Below are 27744 nucleotides of genomic sequence, written 5' to 3' on the forward strand. Positions count from 1 at the left end.
CCCTGGTCAGGGAACTAAGATCCCACAAGCCCTGCAAAAAAAAAAAAAAAAAATTGTGATGTAGAAATATGAAAATGAACTCCTAGAGCCAGGAATAGTCCAGATGCAGTGAATGTTTATTCATCCAGTTGTGGAATTTTTCTATGGGGATGGTTATTCACCTCTGAAAAGCAATCAACACAAAATACGTGGGACTAGCAGAGGCCTGGACCCAGGGTTAACCTTTGAAAAGGGGAAAAACTGCAAAGAAGGACTCAAGAGGGCATCTATAACGCTGGAATTCCCTTCTTTTTTCTGGGACAGTGGAGTTTAGTAATGATTTTGCTCATTCCATAGGAATCAAAGGCAGAATTCTCATCAGGTTACATTTTCAGCGTGCAGTGTTAGTATCTGTCTAAAATGCAAATCTGTGTTGTTATTCCTCAGCTTAAAATCTTTCACTGAATCCCCTCAACCTCAAAACAGCGTCAGTTTCTCAGCATCAGCCCTGTCTCCTTGGCACATGCCCTGCACTGTAGCCAGAGCCATTCAGAACTCCACGTGCGTGTGATAGACTTTTCACACTTTGCAGAAGGGTCTTAATGTCCGTAGTGTGAATGGGTCTTAGAGCCAGTGAAAGTTACCAGCGACTGTGGAGTACATGAGGGGAGGAGGCGAGTCAACCTAGGGAGACTTCCCAGTGAGCTAGGGGATCGTAAAGAATGCTTTATTATCATTAAAACAAAAACAGACCAGCAAACAGCAAAGAGAATTAATGGGCTCCATCATTTAAAAGAAGAAAAAGCTTAAAAAAAAGAAAAAAGTTACCAGAGAAAACATGAAGGGGGCTTTTCCAACTCTAGTTGTGAAGAAGAGGAAAAGAAAGAAGATGTTTGTGCCTTCATTTTCGTATCTGTGGGTCATTTAGTTTGAACTGTTTTATGTGTTTGAAGCACTCGTACACTTTAAAAGTCCTTGAGAAGTAGAGTTTTGTGTACAGGGTTTCCCAGACCTCTGGGTAAAATATGAAATGCTATTGGCTACATAGTTTGATTAACACTACCTTCCGTTTATTGAATCTGGCATCAGAGATGTGGCAGAAATTATTACATGTACATTTTACAAACACACTCATTTTGAGAACCAAGGGGCTTGTCCAAGATCTTAAGCCAGGTTTGCTTCTCCTCTACTGAGCTGACCCTCGTTTTCCTTCACTGACTTGATAGTTTAAAAAAAAATCCCTTTATGACTCAGTTACTGGTCCATGGGCATGTATCTGACAAGAGTACCTTCATGTTAATTTCTGGAAAAAGGTTTCATGTGGCAATACTGATATCCATTTCAAAGTGCCTTTACTTCCAGACATTTTTCTGTCTCCTCTTTCTTTCTGGACTGTGGATTACTCAGAACCCTTCAGGCTTTAAGCCCCGTTGCTTGAGACTCCAAACAGCTCTGGGGCTCCCTCTTCTGGTGGTTCTTTCCTGGACTCTGTTCTTTCATTCAAGGATTAGTCTTCGACTCAGTGTAAGGTATCGGGTAACTCAGATTGTAAAGAATCTGCTTGCAGTACGGGAGACCTGGGTTCGATTCCTGGGTCGGGAAGATCCCTTGGAGAAGAGAATGGCAACTCACTGCAGTGTTTTTGCCTGGAGAATTCCACAGAGTTTGAGACTGGTGGGCTACCGTCTGTGGGATTGCAGAGTCAGACACAACCGTGCGCCTGAGCACGCACGCACACAGGAACGGGGTGCAGTCCATGGGTGCAGGGCCTCTATCGTGTACAGTTTTTAGGGCCACCCTGCTTTTCATACGTAACCTTTCCCAGACACCAGTGTGGTCCACTCCCTGCGACCACAGGGTTCCCCTCAGCCTGGTTCACAGTCTCTCTTGAGGTCTGCTCACTTGAGGTCTACACACTTGACTCACCCTTTCCCATCTCCACTTGGATGAAGGGCAAACCAGGGAGAGAGAAGAAGGAAGAAGTTTGTGCCTTTGTTTCTGGGCAGAGCTCCCTCAGCCACTGCCCATCCGTGGCCTGTCTGCCTCTGTTCAGCAGGAGAGAGGCCGAGCCTGTCTCACTCCTCTCGGCCAGTGGGGAAAGAGAGGCTTCCCAGACCCCCAGTCTTAAGAGAAAGTGGAGAAGAATCTCAGCTAGAACTCGTTCCCTAGGTTCAGAACTGAAGTCTGTTCACTGTGTACACAGGAAGCTCAATCTGTCTCTTGGCACCTAGACCCAAGACAATGTCTGTACCCCGGCCCTGACCTCTGGGAACCACGGGCAGTGGGCATCTGTGTGGCCTCCTGTCATGGGAATAGTGGGCGTGGAGGGCTGGGGGGTGGGGGGCAGCGAGGTGAGGGACCCCGGCAGTCACTTAGTAAGACCAGGAAGGAGCCGCCCAGGGTCTGGGCCCTCACTGCCTCAGCTGCTTGCCCTCAGTCACCCGGGTGTCCAGGGACATCTCCAGCCCAGCACATCCCGAAGGGAGCCCCTGACCTCACTCCTGTCTGCTGTGCTCACGGCCTCCACCACGGCAGCTCTGTCCTCGTTGCTCAGGCCAGAGCCCTTGGAGGCACCCTCGACCCCTCTGTGTGTCTCACTCTTGGTGTGCAGTCCTTCAGGAAGTCCCGAGGGCTGGGTCCCCTGACAGCTGCCTCCTGGAGTCTTTCCTTGGCCGTGCTGGGCCTGTCCTACACTAGGCTAGAATAATCGTCCAGACTCATGAGTCAGAGCTCGTCACTTCCTGCTCAGAGCCCTGAATGGCTCTTTTCACTCAGGGCAAAAGCCAGAGCTCTGGCACTGGCCTTCAAGTCCCTGCGTCGAATCCCACTGGTGCCCCCACTGGTCCCCCTCCGTCCCCACCTTCACTCGCGTCTCTCCTTCCTCAGATGCATCAGGCATGTGCCTGACTCCTGATTCCCCGAGTCTGGAACACTCTTCTCCCCAAGTTTACAGGCTCCCCTCCCCTGCTGACTCCTTGACCTCAGGAGGCAGGAATTTGGATTTGAGGTCGGGGAGATTATCCCTGGTTTAGGGCAGAGGGACCAATCCTTTTATGGTAGCTCATTGCCTTCTTGTTTACTGATTAACTAGGGTGAAATTGCTGTTGGCTTTTAAACAAAATCAAGACTGCCTGCAGGTCTGTCTGGCACTTCTCCAGTCTCCAGCGAGGAGTGCATTCTATGAGGGGCCCGTTCAAATAGTCAGGCTGCTGTGATGGGGTCGCTGACCTACCACGGGCCAGGTTCGTGAGTTTCCATTTGGGGGAGGCTGCAGACATACTTGTCTTTAAAAGATCAATGCCGGTAGCATTTAAGAAATATTTGGTTTAATCTGTTAGATGGTGGTGGTGGTGGTTTAGTCACTAAGTCGTGTCCAACTCTTGGGACCCCATGGACTGTAGCCTGCCAGGCTCCTCTGTCCATGGGATTCTCCAGGCAAGAATACTGGAGTGGGTTGCCATTTCCTTCTCCAGGGGATCTTCCCGACCCAGGAATCGAACTCGGGTCTCCTGCACTCACTGTAGGCAGATTCTTTACCAACTGAGCTATGAGGGAAGCCCAATCTGTTAGATATGTGTATATTATTGCTTGGCCATGCATTTATACCTAAAATATACAAATGATACAGCCACAGTTTTTCTGTTTTAGTTGATTTAATTTATTCTTTGGTTTTTTCCTTTTTCTTTCATGTTAGTTTTCAAAAGATCTTTCTATAAAAATAGGAAACATTGTAATTTGGTAGATAGAACATGAGTTTTAAGATCAGAGTGTGTTAATTTTCATTTTTTTTCAAGTTTGAGATTTACACTATTGGCAAAATTAGCTTAGGCAAAATTTTTAAACTTTTATCCCTCTGTTTATTATCTGTGGAATAAAGATTCTAGTGCTTCTGTTCATAGGACTGTCTCTGGGATCAGGTGTGATCATGTACCCATAGGCGCGGTATTTAAAGTGTTGGGAAATTGTTGGCTGCTGTTGAGGAGATTTCAGAGATTCAGGAAACATCACTGATGACTTTGAGACCCAAGACTCCTACTTGTAGCTACCGGCCTCTGGACCCGTTTTACTTATTTCTAAATTTTACTTGAGATTACATCTTTATTCTTTTCTATTATACCCCCACTCCCACACCCCCATGCCAGAGTCCATGGAAGCACATAGCCACGTCTCTCCTCCCTGCACCCCTGCCCTGTGTGTAAACACACACACACCCCCTCACTTGGGTGTTTGCTTGGGGTATTGATTTCGTGGGCAGAGATAAAGATGGAGCCTGTCTTCCATCTAGGAGCTTGCTTACAGAGGCTCTGCCCTCTTTCTGTTTATTACAGATTTGATTAAATTCAAAATGTATCAGCTTCTGCCACGTGCCAGACACTTGGCTGGACCCTTGGATTTAAAACTGGAGATGAAGTGGTTCTGGCTCTTTCACAGAATAGACGGACGTGTATAGTTACGGTGTGTGCGTGCATAAATGCTCAATCTCTCAGTCATGTCTGACTCTTTTGTGGCCCCATGGACCATAGTCTGCCAGGCTTCCCTGTCCATGGGATGCTGCACACAAGAATGCTGGAGTGGGTTGCCATTTCCTTCTCCAGGTGATCTTCCCATATCAGGGATTAAACCCGTGTCTCCTACGATGGTAGGTGGGCTGTTTACCACTGAACCACTGGGGAAGCCCTCCCATGTGTAAGGATGTTTCTTATACCGGAAATACATCTGCATGGTGCCGCTGGGGCTCTGAGGATGCAGGGGAGGGGGACCAATCTCTCAACTCACCTGGAGAGGTGGGGACAGGTGGCGGTGCTGGGTGTGAGCCTGCTGGGATGGGATCCTCCCTCCTGCCCTTGCCCTCTTTTCAGATCCCTGTTCCATCTGGAGGCATGGCTCTTGCCAGAGAATTAACATGCATGTACTCTGGACTTTCCAGGGAAGTCCCACTATCAGATGCTCTGCTGTAGTGAGGCCCCACCTCTGACTTTTGGTTTGGAAAATTTAGTCATCCTGCAGGACAGGGAGGCATAAAAGGATGTGCTGGTTATCTTGAAAGATTTATGTGTGTTGGGGAGAGGGAGCAGGGGTGGGTAAGCGCTGAGAGACATGCCCAGGGGTCTGCAGCAGTCGGATACCTGCCAGGTGGACCACGGGGGGGTTCAGCCTGCGCTCAGCCAGCCGTGTCCCCCCAGCTTTTGCTCCCATGCCTTTTCTCTTCTGTCTCACAAAATATAACATGTTTTCATATGGTGCTCGCTGTGTATCAAGGCTGCACGGGACGAAGGAAGGAGACGTGTGCCCCACTCTCCAGGGGCCTCTACACAGATGCCTCTACACACACGCACTTAAAGTTGAACACAGGACCCAGGGGTCATCACTTTATGTTCCTTTCATGTACTGATACAGAGTCCAAGCCCAGAAATAAGCCACTTTGGGTGGTCTGTTCTGTTCTCCAATGAAGCCTCCTCTTCCTTCTAGACAGCAAGTGTGGAGAGCTGGGCTCTGCTGCCTGGTCCCTCCCCGCTGCGTCCAGCACTGTTCTGGCAGCTGGGGGGTGGGGTGTGTGTGCAGATGAAATCCTTGCCCTCAGGAGCATCTGCTCTAGGTGGCCAGTGACTAGTCAGTCAGCCTGTGGTTTGGAGGAAGTAGGGAAGGGCTGGGGTGGGATTGCACGTTTAAGCAGGGCAGTTAGGAGGTCAGGGCTCTCTGAGAAGGTGCCATTTGAGGAAAGATGTGAAAGGCTATGAATGGGATGAAGTCTCCAGGGTGCTCACAGGAGTGGGAGGGAGACAGGGACCAGTAGCCTGGCAGGATAAGAAGGCTGATCTGCCCCCGGGGAGCTACTGGCGTCTTATGTGGGCTCTGGGATCTGTACATTTTCAGAACGTCTTAATTTGGAAGCTGAAGGGAGTATGAAGGACCTGGGTCTGGTGCCCAGGTACTCATTGTGGGTTCAGCGGGTATTTAGACACGGTGGTGGGCAGGATCTGTGTGAGCCTGGTGGGGACCCCTCTGGCTGGGGGACTCTCCTGTGCTTTAGTTGTCTGCTCCCAGAACCAGGTGGGCTCCTCCTGCTCATTGCCGCCCCCGCGTGGCTAAGACAGAGCTTCAGAGCTCTTCACTTCCAGTGAAGTGGTGGAGGCTCCCTGGAGGATGTACTCGGCTGTCCCAGGCCTCTACTCTGGGCAGACAGACGTCTGAACCGACACCACAATGACTCTCATCATTCTGTTTCAGACAGCCCACTGGAGGATTCTGACCCCAAGGACACGTATCTCATCCCGAGAAACATCATGGCTGAGCCAGACTATATAGACGATGACAATCCCGAACTCATTAGGCCTCAGAAATTAGTCAATCCTGTCAAGACATCCCGGAACCATCAAGACCTTCACAGAGAACTTCTTATGAACCAGAAAAGGTACGATGGCTTTTTTGAGCAAAGTTTTCCTTTGGGGACTTTTGAGGTAACTAGATTTGTTTCTTGACCATGTTGAAAGCTTCCTTATTCCTTCGAGCATCCTTGAGTCAGAGCATCCATGATGTAAACCTGTTTATAGGCTCAGCTGCCACCCCCAGGATCACTCAGAGTTCTGTGGTCCTGAGTCCCCTTCTCAGATGGACACGTAGTTTAGAATGTGTACTCAAGAGGCTGGATTAAGGATAAAAGAGTGTGTCCTTCGTCAAAGAGAAGTACATTGTTTCCATATATTTGGGGAAATGTGAGAACCAGATACCGCCAACCTTAGCATTTATAGAGTGGCAGAGAGAAGTCTCTAGAACCACATCAGACTTAACAATAGATAAGGACCCCCTCTCTTGTGTTTTCATTTGTTTGTTTTTAGGGAACATTTTAAATGATTACAATCATTTTTAATATTACTATTTGTTTTTTGGAGAGGAGTAAAACATTTACCTTCTGTCTTCCTTGTAAACCATTTGTTAGTTCCATCTGTGTCATAATGTAATTTTGATTGTTGGGTTTGGTGTACTCTGCTTTTTAAATTTTTAAAAAATTTATTTTATTGAAATATAGTTGATTTACAATGTTGTGTTACTTTCTGGTGAACAGCAAAGTGATTCAGTTATAAATGTAAATATATATTCTTTTCCATTATGGTTTATCACAGGACATTGAATATAGTTCCCTGTGCTGTGTGATAGGACTCTCTTGTCCATCCATTCTGTATATAATAATTTGCATCTGCTAATCCCAAACTCCCAATTCATCCCTCCCCTGTTCTCCTCTGCCTTGGCAACGATTAGTCTGATTTTTGTGTCCATGAGCCTGTTTTGTAGATAAGTTAATTTGTGTCGTATTTTAGATTCCACAAGTAAGTGGTGTTGTATGGCATTTGTCTTTCTCTTTCTGACTTTGCCTCGTATCATAGTCTCTAGGTCCATCCATTTTGTAGCACATGGCATTATTTCATTCTTTTTTACGGCTGGTACTCTGCTCTTTAAGTGATTCTAAGCAAGACCACTGGGCTAGGAGAGCTGAGGATGTAGAGTTGCTTTATTTATTAAGACACAAGTTACTTTCTCTAAGATCTGTTAAGCTTCATTTAGAACTATTTTCGGGTCTTTAGACTAAAATTGTCGATCTGAATTGTGAAACTATGGGTCACTCAACCACTCACTGTTTGCTCTCCCTTGGTGAAAAGGTAGCTACTGCTCACTGAACTGAAAGATGTGCAGACAAAGCTAAACACTGGGGTAATGTTTTGGAAGGAAGGCTTAGTTAAAAATAAAACCTTTTAAAAGGATGTGAGGGGTCATTTTTACGGTAATTCTCCGTCTGAGTATACCGAGGCCAGGACTCCTAACTCCTGTCCTAGTAACTCTCTGTGATCACATCTCTCCCCCCAGAAGTGGAAATGTGTTTTGCTTTCTGTCCCCAGCATGACAGTGTGCTGCTGGGTTAATTAACCCTTATTCAACGGAATGTGAGTTTGATCCTTTTTGAATAAGTGCTTAACTTCTACCTGTCTTCATCGCATAAAAGTTAAAACAACAAAACCAAATGGGTATCATCACGCCCAAAGTAAAAGAGGACTGTGTAAGTTCCTCAGTAGGCAAGAGAATTTGGAAGCTGCCCCTGAGAAACTGTGTCTGCATTTTGCTGGGACGATGGAAAGTTTAATATCCTCTAAAAGAGAGTAGCCAAATGGTTTTCTGAACAAAAAATTTCCTGATTGTCTTTATTGCTTGGTTCTCAGTTTCCTCGTCTGTCAAATAGCACTCGGACACTTGGTTGATCTCTGAGAAACATTCTAGTTCAAACTGCTGTTGGTTTTTTGTTTTTTTCTATAACATCTACAAAAAGCCTCCATGACAGAAATAGAGGCAAAAGTAAACCAAAATTGGCAGCATAGTCGTTGTTTGAATTAGAGGCTCTAGATTATTCTGCACAAATGTATGTAGCAGCCTGGGTCATACCTGTATGGGTAGAACATTACCGGTTTGGTGTGTGCAGTGAATCTGTTGCCAGATTTCCTGGAGTAGGTCCATCCTGTGAGGATGCATCATCCTCCTGTTGGCCTTTCTCCTGTGCTTTTCCCTCCTTGTTTGCACAGCTGACCTCTCGGCTGGGCCCAGCTCAGCTGCTTTTAGAGAGATTTTAGGGAATGGTCATGTTCTCTTGAAGGTATAGAGAACACACGGGCTTTGCGGTCAGGGAGGAACGGTGTGGATCCGGTTCAACATTTAACTTGTTTGGTCGCTACGTCATGTCTGACTCTTTGTGACTCCATGGACAGCTTGCCAGGTTCCTCTGTCCGTGGGATTCTCCAGGCAGGAATACTCGCGTGGGTTGCCATTCCCTTCCCCAGGGGATCTTCCCGACCTTTTATGATTTTGGACAAGGTCCTCCTTCCTGAGATCTGTTTCTTCATCTATTAAGTAAGAAATAAAAATAGTCTTCCTTATAAAGATGAAAATGAAGGAGAACATGTACAAACACCTACTAAAATACCTGACCTATGTAAGATGTGATCATTTAGCACCATCCATCTTTCCACTTACCCTACAGCATCATCTGAATAGTCCCTATTGCCTTTTCCTGTTTTTCTCTGAAGAGTTCTGATCTGGTTGTAGAAGTGTATTTAAAAAAATAAAATAAAAGTTGCAATATCAAGTGAGTATATCTTATCCTACTTCTTCAGGTTTTTCTCAAAGGTAAAATCTTAGTTTGGTAGAATCCTCTTATTAGAAATACAACTTTTTTTAAAGACTTCTAAAGCAGTTTCTTCTCTCATATTCATCTTCTAACGCATATACTTTTCCACAACTTTGGCTTTTTATTTCTAAGTTTTAGTACCAAATAATAGAAAGTATCACATCAATAGTATGTATAAATGAATGAATAAAAGTTGCTCGGTCATGTCCGACTCTTAGTGACCTCATGGACTATATTATAGGCCGCCAGGCTTCTCTGTCCATTGGAATTCTTCAGGGAAGAATACTGGAGTGGGCAGCCATTTCCTTCTCCAGGGGATCTTCCCAATCCAGGGATCGAACCTGGGTCTCATGCATTGCAGGCAGATTCTTTACCATCGGAACCAGCAGGGAAGCCCTGATAGTATGTACATATTCAGATAGTATGTACATATTCAGTTAAAGGATTGTCATACTTGCTGACTAGTTCGTACTGTAATGAAATTCTGTCGACTTTTCTGCAACTTGTAAAAGGCTTTCCCATATTTTATCCAATGATTTTTTTCAGAAACCCAGTGTGTGCTGTTTTGGAATTGTTCTATCATTTGATGTGTGAATGAAGGGAAACTCTTCAGGTTACCAGGCTAAAGAGTCTTCTCAAGGTGACACAGTAGCTTTTTGGAATAAAAAAGTGTTGAAATCAATATAGAATTATGTATGTCTGTAATTATATATATCTTTAAAGACAGCTATGAATCAAATTTAATAATAATATGAATGAGGGACTTCCCTGGTGTTCCAGTAGCGAAAACTCTTCGCTCCCAATGCAGGGATCCTAGGTTCAATCCCTGGTCAGGGAACTAGGTCCTGTGTACCCCAACTAAAATCCTGCAAGCCCCAACCAAGATTGAAGATCCCACTAACATCATGGCATCTGGTCCCATCACTTCATGGGAAATAGATGGGGAAACAGTGTCAGACTTTATATTTTTGGGCTCCAAAATCACTGCAGATGCTGATTGCAGCCATGAAATTAAAAGATGCTTGCTCCTTGGAAGGAAAGTTATGACCAACCTAGATAGCATATTAAAAAGCAGAGACGTTACTTTGCCAACCAGGGTCCGTCTAGTCAAGGCTATGGTTTTTCCCGTGGTCATGTATGGATGTGAGAGTTGGACTGTGAAGAAAGCTGATCGCTGAAGAATTGATGCTTTTGAACTGTGGTGCTGGAGAAGACTCTTGAGAGTCCCTTGGACTGCAAGGAGATCCAACCAGTCCATTCTAAAGGAGATTAATCCTGGGTGTTCAATGGAAGGACTGATGCTAAAGCTGAAACTCGAATACTTTGGCCACCTCATGCGACGAGTTGACTCACTGGAAAAGACTCGGATGCTGGGAGGGGTTGGGGGTGGGAGGAGACGGGGACGACAGAGAATGAGATGGCTGGATGGCATCACCAACTCGATGGACGTGAGTTTGGGTGAACTCCGGGAGTTGGTGATGGACAGGGAGGCCTGGCGTGCTGTGATTCATGGGGTCGCAAAGAGTCGGACACGACTGAGTGACTGAACTGAACTGAAGACTTGGCACAGCCCATTAAATAAATAAATAATTTAAAAAATAATATATAAATGAGAAGAAGGGGTAGGAATAGAAGAAGACAGAACTGAGATCACAGAACAAGCTTTGTGGAACCTTTGCTGTTTGTGGCTGCGTATTTGGCTCAAAGCTCTGTCTCAGTTCAAAGAGTTGTTGGAAGCACCTTCTAGAGATCAGAAGACAAAAGCAGAGTCTATGCTTAGGAGAGCACATTCTCATAGGGGTTCTCACACTTCATCCCATCTCCTTCAAGTATTCTGTTCTTCTGTTTGCCAGCTTCTGGACCCAGCTAAGTTTCAGGTTAAAAGTCTAAATTTTTTTGATAAAGATGTTTTTGATGTGGACCATTTTTAAAGTCTTTATTGAATTTGTTACAATATTGCTTCTGTTTTATGTTTTGATTTTTTTGGCTGAGAGACCTGTGGGATCATAGCTCCCTGACCAGTGATTGAACCTGCATCCTCTGAATTGGAAGATGAAATCTTAACCACTGGACCATCAGGGAAGTCCCTAAAAGTCTTTATATTTTGATCTGGCCATGCTACTTGGTCTGACAATTAAGACCTTGTGTTAGGGTTCTCAGAGTCTTTAGTTATTTCCATAAAATGGTAGATTGCAAGAGGCTTTATTTTTGATACTTGAAAGATCAGTGTTCAAGAGTGCTTATTTCTCATATAATTTAGAGAGAACCTGCCTTCTCTAAAAAGAGTATCCATGCTAAGTCACTTTAGTCGTGCTGGCTCTTGGTGATCCTATGGACTGTAGCCTGCCAGGCTCCTCTGTCCATGGGATACTGCAGGCAATGCCCTCCTCCAGGTACAAGTGGTTGAGGAAGTCTCTTGCCTCCTTGTGTTCAATCAGTTCAGTTCAGTTCAGTTGCTCAGTCATGACCGACTTTTTGCGACCCCATGAATCGCAGCACGCCAGGCCTCCCTGTCCATCACCAACTCCCGGAGTTCACTCAAACTCACGTCCATCGAGTCGGTGATGCCATCCAGCCATTTCATTCTCTGTTGTCCCCTTCTCCTCCTGCCCACAATCCCTCCCAGCATCAGAGTCTTTCCCAGTGAGTCAGCTCGTCGCATGAGGTGGCCAAAGTATTTCAGCTTTAGCATCAGTCCTTCCAGTGAACACCCAGGATTGATCTCCTTTAGAAAGGACTGGTTGGATCTCCTTGCAGTCCAAGGGACTCTCAAGAGTCTTCTCCAACACCACAGTTCAAAAGCATCAATTCTTCGGCAATCAGCCTTCTTCACAGTCCAACTCTCATATCCATACATGACCACGGGAAAAACCATAGCCTTGACTAGACGGGAAAAACCATAGCCTTGACTAGACGGACCTTGGTTGGCAAAGTAACGTCTCTGCTTTTTAATACGCTATCTAGGTTGGTCATAACTTTCCTTCCAAGGAGTAAGCGTCTTTTAATTTCATGCCTGCAATCAGCATCCGCAGTGATTTTGGAGCCCCCAAAAAATAAAGTCTGACACTGTTTCCACTGTTTCCCCATCTGTTTCCCATGAAGTGATGGGACCAGATGCCATGATCTTCGTTTTCTGAATGTTGAGCTTCAAGCCAACCTTTCACTCTCCTCTTTCACTTTTATCAAGAGGCTTTTTAGTTCCTCTTCACTTTCTGCCATAAGGGTGGTGGCATCTGCATATCTGAGGTTATTGATATTTCTCCCGGCAGTCTTGATTCCAGCTTATGCTTCTTCCAGCCCAGCGTTCCTCATGATGTACCTTGCATATAAGTTAAATAAGCAGGGTGACAGTATACAACCTTGACATACTCCTTTTCCTATTTGGAACCAGTCTGTTGTTTCATGTCCAATTCTATCTGTTGCTTCCTGACCTGCATACAGATTTCTCAAGAGGCAGGTCAGGTGGTCTGGGTTTCCCATCTCTTTCAGAATGTTCCACAGTTTATTGTGATCCACACAGTCAAAGGCTTTGGCATAGTCGATGAAGCAGAAATAGATGTTTTTTTGGAACTCTCTTGCTTTCTCCATGATCCAGCAGATGCTGGCAATTTGATCTCTGGTGCCTAGACAAGTGGAAACAACTTAAATGTCTCATTATAGGCGTGGCAAAATTTTGGCACTTCTGTGCTCTGATAAAGGTATAGATAGTATAGGGGAGCACAGACTAGATGGGGAGTTATCTGTGGATGCAGTAGTGTGGGGAGGGCTTCCCAGGTGGCTCGGTGGTAAAGAATCTACCTGCCAATGCAGGGGACTCAGGATCCATCCCTGAGTTGGGAAGATCCCCTGGAGGAGGAAATGGCAACCCACTCCAGTATTCTTGGTTGGAAAATTCCATGGACCGAGGAGTCTGGTGGACTACAGTCCAAGGGGTCACAAAGAATTGGACACAATTGAGCAACTGAGCACACGTGCACACAGGAATGGGGAGCAGTCCGTGGGTGTAGGGCCTCTATCTTGTACAGTTTTCAGAGCCACCATTCACCTAGAATACCATGCAAGTGGTGTGCCCGGTAGATGTCGACCTGGGGGAGTTGAGATGTGCTTTCACCTTTTGTCTTGCTAATATGTATGTGTCACCTCACTTTTTTTTTTTTTCCAAAGTGTCAGCTGCTAAGTCATGTCCACCTCTTTGTGACCACATGGACTATAGCCCGCCAGGCTCCTCCTCTGTCCGTGGGATTTCGCAGGCAGGATTACTGGAGTGGGTTGCCATTTCCTTCTCCAGAGGGTCTTCCCAACCCAGGGATCGAACCCGGGTCTCCTGCATTGCAGGCAGATTCTTTACCATCTGAGCCACCAGGGAAGCCCTAAAAAATATTGTTTTTTTCTAAGAGGACTTACTAATTTAAAAAATCAATTTGGTCCACTATAAAAGTCACAGTAAGCAATTCGGGAATAACTGTTGGTCTTGAGTGGTACCATGGCCCTCAGGCCAAGTTGTCCGTCATCAAGTGATTGAAAGTTCTTGTTAATTGTATATGTCAGAATGGATTAAAGATAATCAGTGTTGTCATGCAGAGGATTATACTGTCATTTTTATGAAACTTGAGAGAAACTAATTTCTGTCTGTGTATGCTTTCTCTGCAGTCTGATCCAGTTTTAGACTCAATCACATAGATAGTGCTTGCCTTTTTCTATTTAGCACAAAGTTAAGTGAGCTGCTTAATAAAATATTAATTAAATTTGTATGACTTCTTGACTGTTATAAGTGCAGGACATTTATCACATAAGCACCGTTTTCCTGAGTTTTGTGTTACTAAATATTTTATCTTACCGCACTATTGGGTAAAATCTTTGAATAGAAAATGAATACGTGTATTAGTTAAACCCATTCACATGTTTCTATAGAGTGCCAGCTTAATTCATCATACATCAGTTTGTTCAACAGCTTTTGTATAACCCAGAGGCACTTAATAACAGTTGAGGTTAATTTCTCCAGTGAATTATAGTTTGAAATTTAAATTATGCAGGTAGCTAAATTCTTAATTTTATAATTTAAATCCCTTAACTCTGTAAGTGTCATAGTGAGAGTTTTTAATAGTCATGAAGCTCAATGGGTCTTTCTCAGATTATTTACAAACAGATTTTCCAGTGCTCAGTGACACCTAAGTCTATAGGAGGAAAGTACTGTAAGCAACTTTTTTATTGCACTGAGTAAGGATTTGGTTTCTGGAATAGTCTGTTTATACTTCTCTCCTCATACAGTCTTAATAACTGGGAAACAAATTGTATTTAAATCACAAAATAGCCTCTTTTATTTCACTGGAAATATGGCTGAATTTAATATTTTCTTTTTTTTTAAACCAAAGGTTCTGCTAATGAAAATGGGGAAAGGGAAGACACACATGTTATTTTGAGGTCTGTGTCCTTTATCTTCAGTGATGGATTATACTCATCTTTACTTTATAAATAGCAGCTTTGAAAAAATCATTTATTGTGATTTAAAAAGTAGGTAGAGAGGAGAGATGCCAGAATTTTAAAAATTCTGTTAGGTGAGGAAGTGTGATGTTGCAAGTGTGATTAGTTTGCAAAATATGATAGGGTGAACTTGAAAGAGATTGAAGCAAGGGTGTTGTTGAGATTCTTAAAACCAGAACATGTTTTGGAAATTCTGTAAGTTGTTCAGATGACTCCTAGTTGATTAGTCGCCTTAGCTGATTGGAGTAGTTTGGAGAAGAGCCACGGAGATTGATGGGCCCAGTGCACAGACTCGCGGGCATCATCACTGAGGGAGGCGCACGGGCCTTCTCTGCCCTGGGCTGATCTGGCAGTGCTGGTTTCCTGCAGCCCAGAGAAGCACGAGTTCCTGTTGTGGCTGTGTGTGCTGGTGAACACGAGTGTGGCAGCATTGTCACTGATACCTTTGGCTGTCTGACCTGGATAACGCTCTTCCTTTTCTGTAACTTGTGTTTTTGTCATCAGTGTGAATTCTGAGTTGAGATACTTTAGGGGTCAGTGGAGACTGGTTCAAGAGAGGGAGGCCAGTGAGCAGGAGGTGGGCAGCTAAGCCAGCACGGAGGGTCGGGGCATGAGGGGGTTCCAGACTGGAGAACCCTGAGGAACAACCTGGCCAACCACCAGTTGGCTGAAGAAATGGACACTGGGCAAATCCCAGCTGACTTTAGCGTAGAAATCCCTTCTACAAAAGTGTCAATGAATGTCTTTCCCCTGACCTGGCTCAAACCTTTCAGATGAGAGTTGCTGGGGAACGGCCTGAGTTTGGGTTTTGTTTCGCCCCATTTGAAGAGCTGGCAGCCTGATCCATTGCTCCCTGAAGCCTGACTTCCAAGCATCGTCAGCAGTTGAACTGTGTGTCTGAAATGGTGCCAGAGCACTGGCCTGGGAGTTGGGATCCGGATTCTCCATGGCCACGACCCCAGCAGTGATGGAGCCTTGGGTGTGCCTTGGGATGTGTGAGAATCCTCTCCCAAGTCTGAAAGAGGGAGGGTTGGAGGAGGTTTCCAGGCCATTTTGTTGTTGAGCTTTCTGCTAGCTTCTCTCCAGGCTGCATTTAATACTTGGGGTCAGGGGCTCCATCTTGGGAAACTCCCCCTGCAATTCTGGTTGGAGGCATCTTCCTCTTCAGTATAAGTGACCATCACATGCTCTGAATGAGTGTGCTATTCCTGAACTTTCTCCACAAACCACAGACACTAGCTTCCCTTGCATGGCCTAATATCTGGCATGCAGTAAAGATTTTATTAAGCGGTGGGTTTTGCTTACTCTTCAAAAGATGCTCTTGCCCTTTTCTTTCATGCTTGTGAATTTTTGAGGCTCCTCAGTGCTGACTGTTAGCGGATAGTAGGTGTCACAGTCATGCTAAGTCACTAGACCCTTCTGTGGTTGATGCTTAAATTTTAAATTTTGTTAATGCTTTAAAATTTTTTTCAATTACAATTTTTTTTACTTTCTTCAATTAAATTTTTTTGAAGTACAGTATTGTGTTAGTTTGAGGTGTTCAGCAAAGTGATTTGTTAATGCTTTTTTTGCAGGGGTCTTGCCCCTCAGAATAAACCAGAACTGCAGAAAGTGATGGAAAAGAGAAAACGAGATCAAGTAATAAAGCAGAAGGAAGAAGAAGCACAAAAGAAGAAATCTGACTTGGAAATAGAACTATTAAAACGGCAGCAGAAGTTGGAGCAGGTAAGGGTGATTGGGGGTAAAGGTGGGGGTTTTTTATTGAGATATTTGACATATAATATTGCCGAGGGAAAATACATTGATATGATACATTTGTATCACAGTTGTCATTGTAGTGTTAGCCCACACCTCTGTCGTATGATTACCCTTTTTCTAGTGGTGGGGTGGAGAAAGCAATGGCAACCCACTCTAGTACTCTTGCCTGGAAAATCCCTTGGACGGAGGAGTCTGGTAGGTTGCAGTCCATGGGGTCACTAAGAGTCAGACACGACTGAGTGACTTCACTTTCACTTTTCACTTTCATGCATTGGAGAAGGAAATGGCAGCCCACTCCAGTGTTCTTGCCTGGAGAGTCCCAAGGATGGCGGAGCCTGGTGGGCTGCTCTCTATGGGGTCACACAGAGTTGGACATGACTGAAGCAACTTAGCAGCAGCAGCAGCAGCTAGTGGTGGGGAGCGTTCTAGTTTCTTAATGTTCATGTTTGTAATCACTTTGCTCCCCGTAATCCCTGGACTATGTATTAGGTCTCCAGGACTTATCTTCTAGTTGAGAGTTCAGTTCAGTTCAGTTGCTTAGTCATGTCTGATTCTTTGCGACCCCATGAACCACAGCACGCCAGACCTCCCTGTCCATCACCAACTCCCGGAGTTCACCCAAACCCATGTCCATTGTGTCGGTGATGCCATCCAACCATCTCATCCTCTGTCGTCCCCTTCTCCTCCTGCCCTCAATCTTTCCCAGCATCAGGGTCTTTCCAAATGAGTCAGCTCTCCACATGAGGTGGCCAAAGTATTGTAGTTTCAGCTTCAACATCAGTCCCTCCAATGAACACCCAGAATTGATTTCCTTTAGGATGGACTGATTGGATCTCCTTGCAGTCCAAGGGACTCTCAAGAGTCTTCTCTAACACCACAGTTCAAAAGCATCAATTCTTTGGCGCTCAGCTTTATAGTCCAACTCTCACATCCATATATGACCACTGGAAAAACCATAGCCTTGACTAGACAGACCTTTGTTGGCAGAGTAATGTCTGTTTTTTAATATGCTGTCTATGTTGGTCATAACTTTCCTTCCAAGGAGCAAGCGTCTTTTTATTTCATGGCTGCAATCACCATCTGCAGTGATTTTGGAGCCCAGAAAAATAAAGGCAGCCACTGTTTCCACTGTTTCCCCATCTATTTCCCATGAAGTGATGGGACCAGATGCCATGATCTTAGTTTTCTGAAAGTTGTGAGTGTGTTCAGTTCAGTCGCTTAGTCGTGTCCGACTCTTTGCAACCCCATGAATCAGAACACCAGGCCTCCCTGTCCATCACCAACTCCCGGAGTTCACTCAAACTCACCTCCATCGAGTCGGTGATGCCATCCAACCATCTCATTCTCTGTCATCCCCTTTTTCTCCTGCCCCCAACCCCTCCCAGCATCAGAGTCTTTTCCAGTGTGTCAACTCGTCGCATGAGGTGGCCAAAGTATTGTAGTTTCAGCTTTAGCATCAGTCCTTCCAATGAACACCCAGGACTGATCTCCTTTAGAATGGACTGGTTGGATCTCCTTGCAGTCCATGGGACTCTCAAGAGTCTTCTGTACCCACCCTTAAATGCATCTTTCCCATTCCCCCAGCCTAAGTCCCTGCTGGTCCCCATTTTACCTTCTGTTTTTAGATTCTACATATAAGAGTGATCATACAGTACTTGTCTTTCCCTGAACTTACCTTGTCCAGAATTTCCCAGACACGTCGGATGTAAGTGTTTATATACAGTGAAAGGAAAAGCTGAGACAGATTTCTGCAGGTGGACTAAAAGACATTCAAGATAAAGAGAAGGATTCTTTTGAGGATCTAGAAGAGATCAGGGAGGCACAGCCAAAGCCAGGGACTACCAAGCACATGAGTGAAGTTCAGCTTCACTCACAACTGGAGAGCATGTGTGTGTTTCCCTCAGCTCTTGTTTTCATCCTTAGCCTTGATCTTCAGGTTCTTGTCACCCTCCAGGGTTTCAGCAAAAACAGTGGGCTGCTGCTTCTGTGCAGAATTCTTACCCCAGGACTTTGATCCCGCCACATATATGAAAATATAAATATATTTAAAGTGGAGACAGGAGAAACTTTTCTTCTATTGGGAATCAAAGTCATTAGGGCCTTTGGGAAGAGAAAACAGTGTTTGGGAAAGCCTCTCCCTTTGTAAATACTTTGTAAATAATTCTCTTGTTTCTGAATTCTGTTTAGCTTGAACTTGAGAAACAGAAATTGCAAGAAGAGCAAGAAAATGCCCCAGAGTTTGTGAAGGTTAAAGGCAATCTCAGAAGAACAGGCCAGGAGGTGGCCCAAGCCCAGGAGTCGTAGGTCCAGGCTGCAGAGACCTCGCACCCAGCCCAGCTCACAGAAGGCCTGTGCCGGGGCCTCCCCAGCGCTTAGCTCAGGGCCAAAGCCCCTGGAGCGAATCCCAGCCAGCAGGGATCTGTTACTTTCAAAAGGGTTTGATTTTGGTTTTTCTCCCATCCGGGTGGGTGAGTCACCTGTGACTGTTGCAGTTCCTATTCGCCAAACAAAGGATGTTGACCAGCACTTAAGATGGGATAGTGGACCTGTGTTCAAAGACTTCTAAAAGACAACAACAAGAAACAAAGGCAGAGGACACTGGAATGAATTCTTGAGAGTTGCACTACTTGGTTTTTCTTTCAATCCAAGTTTAGTGGGGCACAGAGCCTTTTCTCTTTCAAAACCTAAAGAAAACACCTTTCGTTCTTCCTTTCTTATCTATCCAATAATTTAGATTGCACAGAAATGCGCTGAATCTGTTACATCCACCGTCTGTAAATTCCGTTTTCTTGTCTCATTTACACTTTCACCCAGTTTAGGCTTCACACTGGAGAATGTTAATATTCATGTTGAGCACAGCTCTTACCTTTGTTGACATTAAGATTCAGAAATAGGATGAGGAGGTGTAAAAATACAGAAACAAAAATTTAGAAACAAAACTTTGTAAATATCCATCTCGATCTTATTTTCATTCCTGCTGGTTTTCTGAGGCTTCACGGTGACCTTCTACTTCAGGGAAGGTATGTCCTACAAATCCGTGTATTGCTTTGATAACTGTTAGGGCTTATGTTTCATTTTCGTTTTTAATTTCTTGCTCTTTTAGTCTTTTTATGTGAAATAATCTCCCAGCCCTTCGAGGAATAAAAACTAGTCTGAATAGCCCAACTTCAGTGTCAAAGGAGTGGGTTCGAGTCTTTTGGTTTCTTCTGAGAACAGTATGGGGAAAGCTCCCACAGGAAGCTTGGGAAGAGTTCTTTGGGCTTTTTGATGTGAAATGAATATGAACTGGTCTCTGGAAGAATTATAGCATTTATGCATTTTGAATATTATTTGAATCCAAGCTTTGAAATTCTCTAATGATCACCAGCTCTTTGCCCTTTTTCCTTGTGAAGGAAGGCAGTGTCATCCCTACCTTCGTGATGGCGATACTGTTGGTAAGGATGATGTTGTGACCACTGTTGATCTCTCAGGAACAGCTGAGGGGATGGGGCACACTCAGTCTGTGCTCTCCAACTGGCATACTATCCTCCACATGAACCCTGAGTTACCAGCTTTACAGCAGATTCTTAATGCAAAATCCATTCTCTGTCACTGGTATGGGAAGGGGAAACATTTCTACTTGGGGTGGTTTAGAAGAATCTGTGTGGATCCAGTATGTTCTCTGCAGAAATGATTCATCCAGTAATTTCGACGTTGAAGGCTCTTCTTATAATTCAAGAATCAAAGAAAGCTGGATCTTAAGCTTTTGAATCCTTAATCAGCCTAGTAGAAATTAGCTTTCTCTGGGAATTCTGCAGTTTCCATGGTTGGCCATTAGGCTTCTATTCATCTCTAATGTGAACAAGACAAAAGTAAGTGCATAGATAATATACTGCTAGTCAGAGAACACATGGACTACACCTGAAACAGATTATTTCTCCCATCAGCAAGTATTATATGAATAAAATACGTGGTGCTTAGGATAAAATGTTGCTGTATAGTAATTTGCTTTGGAAGGATGGAAGGATAACTATTTTTTCCCATCCTTCTTCTTTTTGCGAGAAGAAAGTGTGTTAACTAAGCATCTTGAAAGTATATTTCTGATTGCACATTGACTAGAGTTCTTTCTCTGTGTATACGAAATAGTAATACGATTTATAAAATGAAGATTCAAGACTAGCTCATAGCCTTTAATCCAGCTGGTTATGCAAGATCTTTAGATCCTGTATCCTTGAAGCAATTCTGCCACTTGATAGAATTTTCAAGGGCCCAGACAGGCTTCTTTAGAAGGACCAATTCTATTCCTAGAACTTACCTAGAATTCATGCTTCACTGGGAAAAGCTAAATTCCAAAAGCATTTCCCTCTCAATTGCACTCACAAATCTGCAAAATTAGTAGTGGTTGGTAGTCCGAGGTCTGGCTGAAAGAAGACTTGTAAATAGTGTCAAGTGATGTTTCCTCGCTAAACAGTGGAATGTACAGATAGAAAAGCTCTTTGAAGTTGCCAGGTCAGCTCAGCTCATAAGGTTGAGTTTAAAAAGGCATCATTCTCTCCCTCCCCACTGCCCCACACTTCAGTACTCTACAGTCCAAACCTCTAGGACTCACGGACATCTGAGCAGTTTTGGGCTTTGAGCCACTTTTTGACAAAAATGGCTCCATTTTTCCACTCTATGGTTTTCTTAAAATAGCTCAGTGTTTTCTAGTCTCCAAGTAGGAAGGTAGTGTTGCTTTCTAAGCTACCACAGTTGACTTTATTCTTCTACTCTGAAAAATGTTCACTTGTTTGAGTGTATATAATATATATAAAGGGAGCCTTAATGGATTTGTTTTCATAATTTAATATTTTTTGTATTTGCTCTTGTATAATTGTTTTTAATGGAAAGTATTACAGAATTGAGGGTGGAATTCTTAGAACCAAAGTTATTCTTAATAAAAATCACCACATGCTTGGACCATACAGCTGTGTTTGTCTGATCTGTTTAAGGTGGATGTCTGGAACTGATGTGGGGGGTGCTGTGTTCAATTTAAGGGTTAGAAGGTGGTTCTGGGGTTTCCCTCTGTTGGTCTTCCCCCCCCAAATCAGTTATGTCCTCTTGCCTTATGTCAGTCAAGGCTGCAGTTTATTCTGTCAAGCAAATTCATGCTAAGATATTATGTTACACTTAGAATATGTGGTATTTTAGCAGCAGCTGTTAGTTCCTCAGATCAGAGTATTCTGCATTTTAAGTAGCCTGGTAGAACAGTGGGAGATATACTTTTGGAAGGGCCATGTTTTAGTGCTTGTGAGCACATATGGCAGAAGTATGACCATGGAATTATTTTGCTTTTTCAGCTAAATTAATTGCATCCTCAAAGAAGTCACTTTGGGAAGCTGTACACATGATTACATTATACTATTGGTTGTGATAGCCTTGGAGAGTCAAATTTCTTTCTTTTATAATTATGCCCTTATTTTTCATCCCCAAATTACTACTCAGCTCATTCACCCAAAAAATTACATCTACTCATGGCAGTGAAGATTTTCTATGTCTAGGGTTATACCATGAGTTCCAAAGGCCAATGCAGAAGGTGGGCTACAAAAATAATTTGAGGAATAACTACATCCTTGGAATAAGTAGGCAGTTTTCCACGGTGACAGTTTTGAGGCTGTTGGTCCATTTCTTTAGACCATTGTGTGGTTCTTACGGTATAGTCGTAGATTTGAAAGAAGACAGAGGTCAATTAACACAGTATTGACTGGAGACAGATTAACACCTCAGGTTTTAGTTTCTGTAAAACTCCCCAGGTCGATAATGTGTGAATATGTTCGATAAGATTTAAAATGTTATAGTACAGCTAAAAAAAAGAGATTAGAATACTACTACCAGGCTTACATTTACTAATATAATGAAAAATGAAGTGTTTTATTCCAAGGTCTTAGGGTAAATAAAATCTGTATAAGATAACTTCACAGTCTCACAATTATAATTTCTCCTTTTTTTTCTTCTCATGAAAAAATGCAGTCTGATTATCAATTGGTGGGAACATCTTCCCACTCTCCCAGAGAGATGGTAATGCCAGAGTCTGGTATGCCTTATCAATATCTTGTATAATTAGTAGAATCATATTGAGATTTTGTCTACTTAAAGTCATCAAGTGGTGTTTCCTCTGAGACATTTGGCTAGGTATTGTCTTTGACGTACTATCGGGTCCTTTTAAATTTGTTGTTTCTATGTTTATTACTCCTTTTCTCCCTGGTTATTGTGTGTGACCACTGCTGATGATCACTTTTCTTGTGCTATAATTTCCAGGGTGGACCAGCAAATCCAATTGTCTATCAGCTGGTGAATGGATAAGCAAAATGTGCTATATCCATTTGATGAAATATTATTCAGCCATGAAAAGAACAAAGTACTGATACATGCTTTAACATGCTGCTGCTGCTAAGTTGCTTCAGTCGTGTCCGACTCTGTGTGACCCCATAGATAGCAGCCCACCAGGCTCCCCCGTCCCTGGGATTCTCCAGGCAAGAACACTGGAATGGGTTGCCATTTCCTTCTCCAATGCATGAAAGTGAAAAGTGAAAGTGAAGTCGCTCAGTTGTGTCCGACTGTCAGCAACCCCATGGACCGCAGCCCACCAGGCTCCTCTATCCATGGGATTTTCCAGGCGAGAGTACTGGAGTGGGTTGCCATTGCCTTCTCCGCTTCAACATGAACAAACCTCAAAAAGATTCTACTAAGTGAAAGGTGGCTGACACAAAAGATGACATAGTATACACTTATATCTGTATGCAATGTTCAGAGTAGATAAAACTATAGGGACAGAAAGCAGAATAGTGGTTCCAATGGTAGGAATGGGAAATGATTGCAAATGGACATGAGATTTTGGGGACGGGGTGATAGAAATTATTTAAAATAAAATTGTGACAGTCATACAACTCTTCACCTATACTAGTAACTGTATAAATATAAATATACTAATACTTAAAATGGGTACCTTTTATGGTATGTGAGTTATGCTTCAATCAAGCTTTTTAAAATGCACATATCTTTTGAATGCACAGTTAGATTCCTAGGAATTATTCAGAAGTATTTATCTACACAAAGATTGTTGTTCAAAGGTAATGGAGCATTTCTCATAATTTCTCTTGGAAACAACCTAGCTATATTGCAGTAGTTTGCTAGGTTAAGTATAATACATCCCTACTCCCTATTATGTACCATAATGCATGTCTTTTAAAATAATGTCTGTGTGCTTTGTCACTCAGTTGTCTCCAACTGTTAGCGACTCCGTAGACTATATCCTATCAGGCTCCTCTGCCCATGGGGGTTCTCCAGGCAAGCATACTGGAGTGGGTTGCCATGCCTTCCTCTAGGGGATCTTCTCAACCCAGGGATCAAACCCAGCTCTCCCACATTGCAGGCAGATTCTTTACTATCTGAGCCACCAGGAAAGGTGTTAATATTTTAAGACTTTGAAGCTGTACTGTTACATAAAAAAAAAATTAGAGAACAATACATGTCATATAATCCCATTTACATGAAAAAATTAAAAGTCTATTATCCATACATCTATATAAATGCTTATAAACAAGACAGGACATTTATTTACCATCTCAGTGGTGGTTACTTCTGAGGGAGGGAAAGGAATTTGGGTCAGAAATAAAGGGGGGCTTCTTAGTTTAATTTGTGTATATTTTTAATAATTTTTCACAGTTAAAAGGTGTTCTTGGGTCACCAGTATTTAAAAGGTCATAGGAAGCAAAGAAAAACCTTGAAAAAAATTTTTTTTCACACAAAATTATCTTCAGAACTGAATAATACTCATTTCATAATTATTTGCACATAGAAAATGTGGTGAAAAATTACAATGGAATCATTTCAGTGTTTTCAACAGCAAAGTAAAAGTGACTGTTTTAAGCAACTGTCAAGAATCCAATTATTTTAAGCACAAAGACCTGTAATTGAAATAGAGTCAAAGGAAAAGAGGGTCCAGGGAAGGAATAAAGAGAAGCATTGACTCCAGAATGGCAGTGAGGAATGTTTCAATTCTGTGTTGACCCCCAGGGTTCTTGGCCTCCTTAATCAATAGCAATTGATCAGAGGACAGACAAGAAACTCAGGAAAGGCTTTATTGGGGCCCCTGCTGCAGCAGGGGGCAGCGAGAATCAGAACAGTTAGTTGCCCTTGGTTACTTCCTGAATTGAGGTGGTGAGCTGGTTCCTTATATGGGGTTAGGGTAGGGGCAGGTCCAGGAGTCCAGCCAGAGGGGTGGCTTAGGTGGCTTGCCCACTGTTTTGTTGGTGTTGAGTGCAGGGGGCATGCGCAGTCCTCTGCTTTTGTTCCCAGCACGCTGTTTTTGCTCCCAGCTCTTCAGAAGTGCCAATCGGGCTTTTTTGTCTTTTTGTATCTTATTCTTCATAATTTGTCCCAACTGGGCATGCACACAGTTATTTTTAGTCCTTGATAGTTTGTATTTTGTTGAGGAGATACTTTTCTAGGTATAGGCATTGTAGCAAAGGGTCCTAGGAGCCAGGTCCCAGCCTGTCTCACAATGATGAACCAGAGACCTAAGCTGGGGCTCCTTGTAAGGGATCCAGTTTTAGGCTTCAGCTCTGCTCTTTAAGTGTTTCCTCTGCTGTTGGAATTTAAGGTAGTGAGGCTACAGTATTGGTTTTTCCTATGTTTGTTTTTGTTGACTGAGGTCAAGGAGACTGGGAACTTGGGGACATGTGGCTTGGTAATTAATTACTTGTACCCTCTGCACGCAGGGCCTTGGGAGCTTTAGGTTGACCAACCACAGTCTTCCTGGTACATATTCTCTTTTGGATGATGGTGAAAGTTCTATTCACCTTCTCCCTTGCCTCCAGGTGGAGATTTCATTCTATTACTAATCCTTTTATTTCTTTTTCTGCTTCTTCTGGATGAAGGCTTAAAATTTAAACTCAGACTCAGCCATAAAACAGAATGAAATCCTACCATTTGCAGCAACATGGATGGACCTAGAGATTGTCATCCTAAGTGAAGTTCAGTTCAGTCAGTTCAGTTCAGTCGCTCAGTCGTGTCCGACTCTCCGTGACCCCATGAATCACAGCACGCCAGGCCTCCCTGTCCATCACCAACTCCCAGAGTTCACTCAAACTCATGTCTACAGAGTCGGTGATGCCATCCAGCCATCTCATTCTCGGTCGTCCCCTTCTCCTCCCGCCCCCAACCTTTCCCAGCATCAGAGTCTTTTCTAGTGAGTCAACTCGTCGCATGAGGTGGCCAAAGTATTGCAGTTTCAGCTTTAGCATCAGTCCTTCCAATGAACACCCAGGATTGATCTCCTTTAGAATAGACTGGTTGGATCTCCTTGCAATCCAAGGGACTCTCAAGATTCTTCTCCAACACCACAGTTCAAAAGCATCAATTCTTCGGCGATCAGCTTTCTTCACAGTCCAACTCTCACGTCCATACATGACCACGGGTAAAACCATAGCCTTGACTAGACGGACCTTTGTTGGCAAAGTAATGTCTCTGCTTTTTAATATACTATCAAGGTTGGTCATAACTTTCCTTCCAAGGAGTAAGTGTCTTTTAATTTCATGGCTGCAATCAGCATCTGCAGTGATTTTGGAGCCCCAAAAGATAAAGTCTGACACTGTTTCCACTGTTTTTCCATCTAGAAGAACAAATATTACGTGATATCACTTTCATATGGAATCTAAAACTTAGCACAAATGAACTTATTTACAAAACAGAAACAGACCGACAGCCGTGGAAAACATCTGGTTACCAAAGGGGAGTGGGGGGAGGGATAAATTGTGATACTGGATTTACCAGATGCATACTACTATATATATAAAACAGAAACGACGAAGATTTACTGTAGTATACAGGGAGCTATATTAAATAAGTTGTAGCAAACTATAATGGAAAAGTATAGGGAAAAAAGACTATTGATATATAAATGTATACATGTAACTGAATCACTTTGCTGTATACCTGAAATTAACACAATTTTTCACACCAACTACAATAAAAACGTAAATTTTTTTTAAAAAAGATTTCAGCTTAGAAGAGGAGTTAGCCAAGAAATGGAGAAATGCTGGCCCTTTTCAAAGGGCCTTGGAATGGAGGCTGTCTTATAGACAGCAGTGCCAATTGTCCTGACCTCACTGTTGAAGTGGGAGATGTGATCACATGCATACCGCCTTGGTCGTTTCTCCACAGTCACTTACTTGTTCAAGAGATTTCAGGAAACCATCACATCTATGTCAGTCAGGTACCAACAAAGAGGGGTCACCATGATCAAAACATCTAGTGAACCACTGTGCAAAAATTTTACACAGTGAACTGTGAACCAGAATTGGGTTCATATGTAGCCTTTTTAGAGCTGGGATTCAACCTAGGACTTTCACAAGGAGAAAATTCATGGTGTAAGCTCAAATAAGCAAAGGCAATTTTCTGGCTAAAAGTCATAAATTGGCTTTAATTTGATGAGCTGGTTATCCCCATTTCTCTCTCCTTCTGCAGTGATTTCAGTGTTTCTCAAAGATAAGCCCCTAGATCGATCAACTAAAAGTACTTACTGAAGACGTTTACAAGATATTTTGCAACAAGCCAGTTCCAGCCCTAGGGTATTTATAATCTTGTTCAGCCATAAGACATTGCATGGGATGTAACAAATAATAACAAGCATTAAATTAAATAAAAGACCACATGAATACCGAGAAGATAAGGCCTATAGGAGCAAATTAAGAAAAGAAAATAAATACACTAAATCAAGTGGTTTTATTGCTACACAGATGCTCTCATAAATGTTCTCGTAGAGGAAGCAGTGGAAAAGAACCGTTCAAGTAAAGTTTTAAATGAAATGCATATCTTATTTATCCTTGATCTTCCTCTTTGCTTCACTGTCTCTTAAAAAAAAAAAAAAGACTGGACAGTTTGAAAACCCAGGTTCTTCTGAATATCAGTGATAAGAGAGTGGAGTGTGGCAAAGAGGGCATAGCAGGTAAACCCTCAGCCCCACCGTGCACGACAGTGTGTAGCATTGCCAGGTGATGAATGACGTTTATTTCCAAAGAACTTCCTGAGATACTGAAGGTTAGGCTGTGGATGAGTTTAGATTTGCTTCCTCGCATGAACCCTGAAGAGCTGTGCAGTTTGCGGTGGCATGATTAATACCAAGTAAGTAGCAAGCTTTTCCCATGTGACTGGAGCGGGTACACAGGAATGAACAGGGTTCCAAAGAAGCATGCATTTCACGTCCAGGTTCTTTGTTTTTAACCACAATACTCAGCGACAGGCTACAAAATCATGCTCAGTCTCTGTTGTTTGGGAGCTTAAAATCTAACAAGAAGTCAAATGTTATTCAAAGAATCAGACAAACAATGTGACAACTGGGG

The 27744-nt window shown here is 43.3% G+C and overlaps 1 protein-coding gene across 3 annotated transcripts in view; it reads left to right on the forward strand.

Moving 5' to 3' along the window:
• Nucleotides 1–21327, forward strand: part of FAM107B (family with sequence similarity 107 member B) — a 210207-nt gene extending 188880 nt beyond the window's left edge. For all 3 annotated transcript variants that reach the window (XM_055429061.2, XM_088844068.1, XM_088844069.1), the window contains 3 exons: nucleotides 6208–6391; nucleotides 16204–16354; nucleotides 18575–21327. In XM_055429061.2, the coding sequence (XP_055285036.2) occupies nucleotides 6208–6391; nucleotides 16204–16354; nucleotides 18575–18691 (452 nt within the window). In that variant the 3' untranslated portion in view covers nucleotides 18692–21327. The remainder of the gene's footprint in view (nucleotides 1–6207; nucleotides 6392–16203; nucleotides 16355–18574) is intronic.
• The last annotated feature ends 6417 nt before the right edge of the window (nucleotides 21328–27744 follow it).

This window comes from Moschus berezovskii, chromosome 15 (genome assembly GCF_049115385.1).
Source record: "Moschus berezovskii isolate FMDL1 chromosome 15, NW_MosBer_1.0, whole genome shotgun sequence".
Taxonomy (NCBI): Eukaryota; Metazoa; Chordata; class Mammalia; order Artiodactyla; family Moschidae; genus Moschus; species Moschus berezovskii.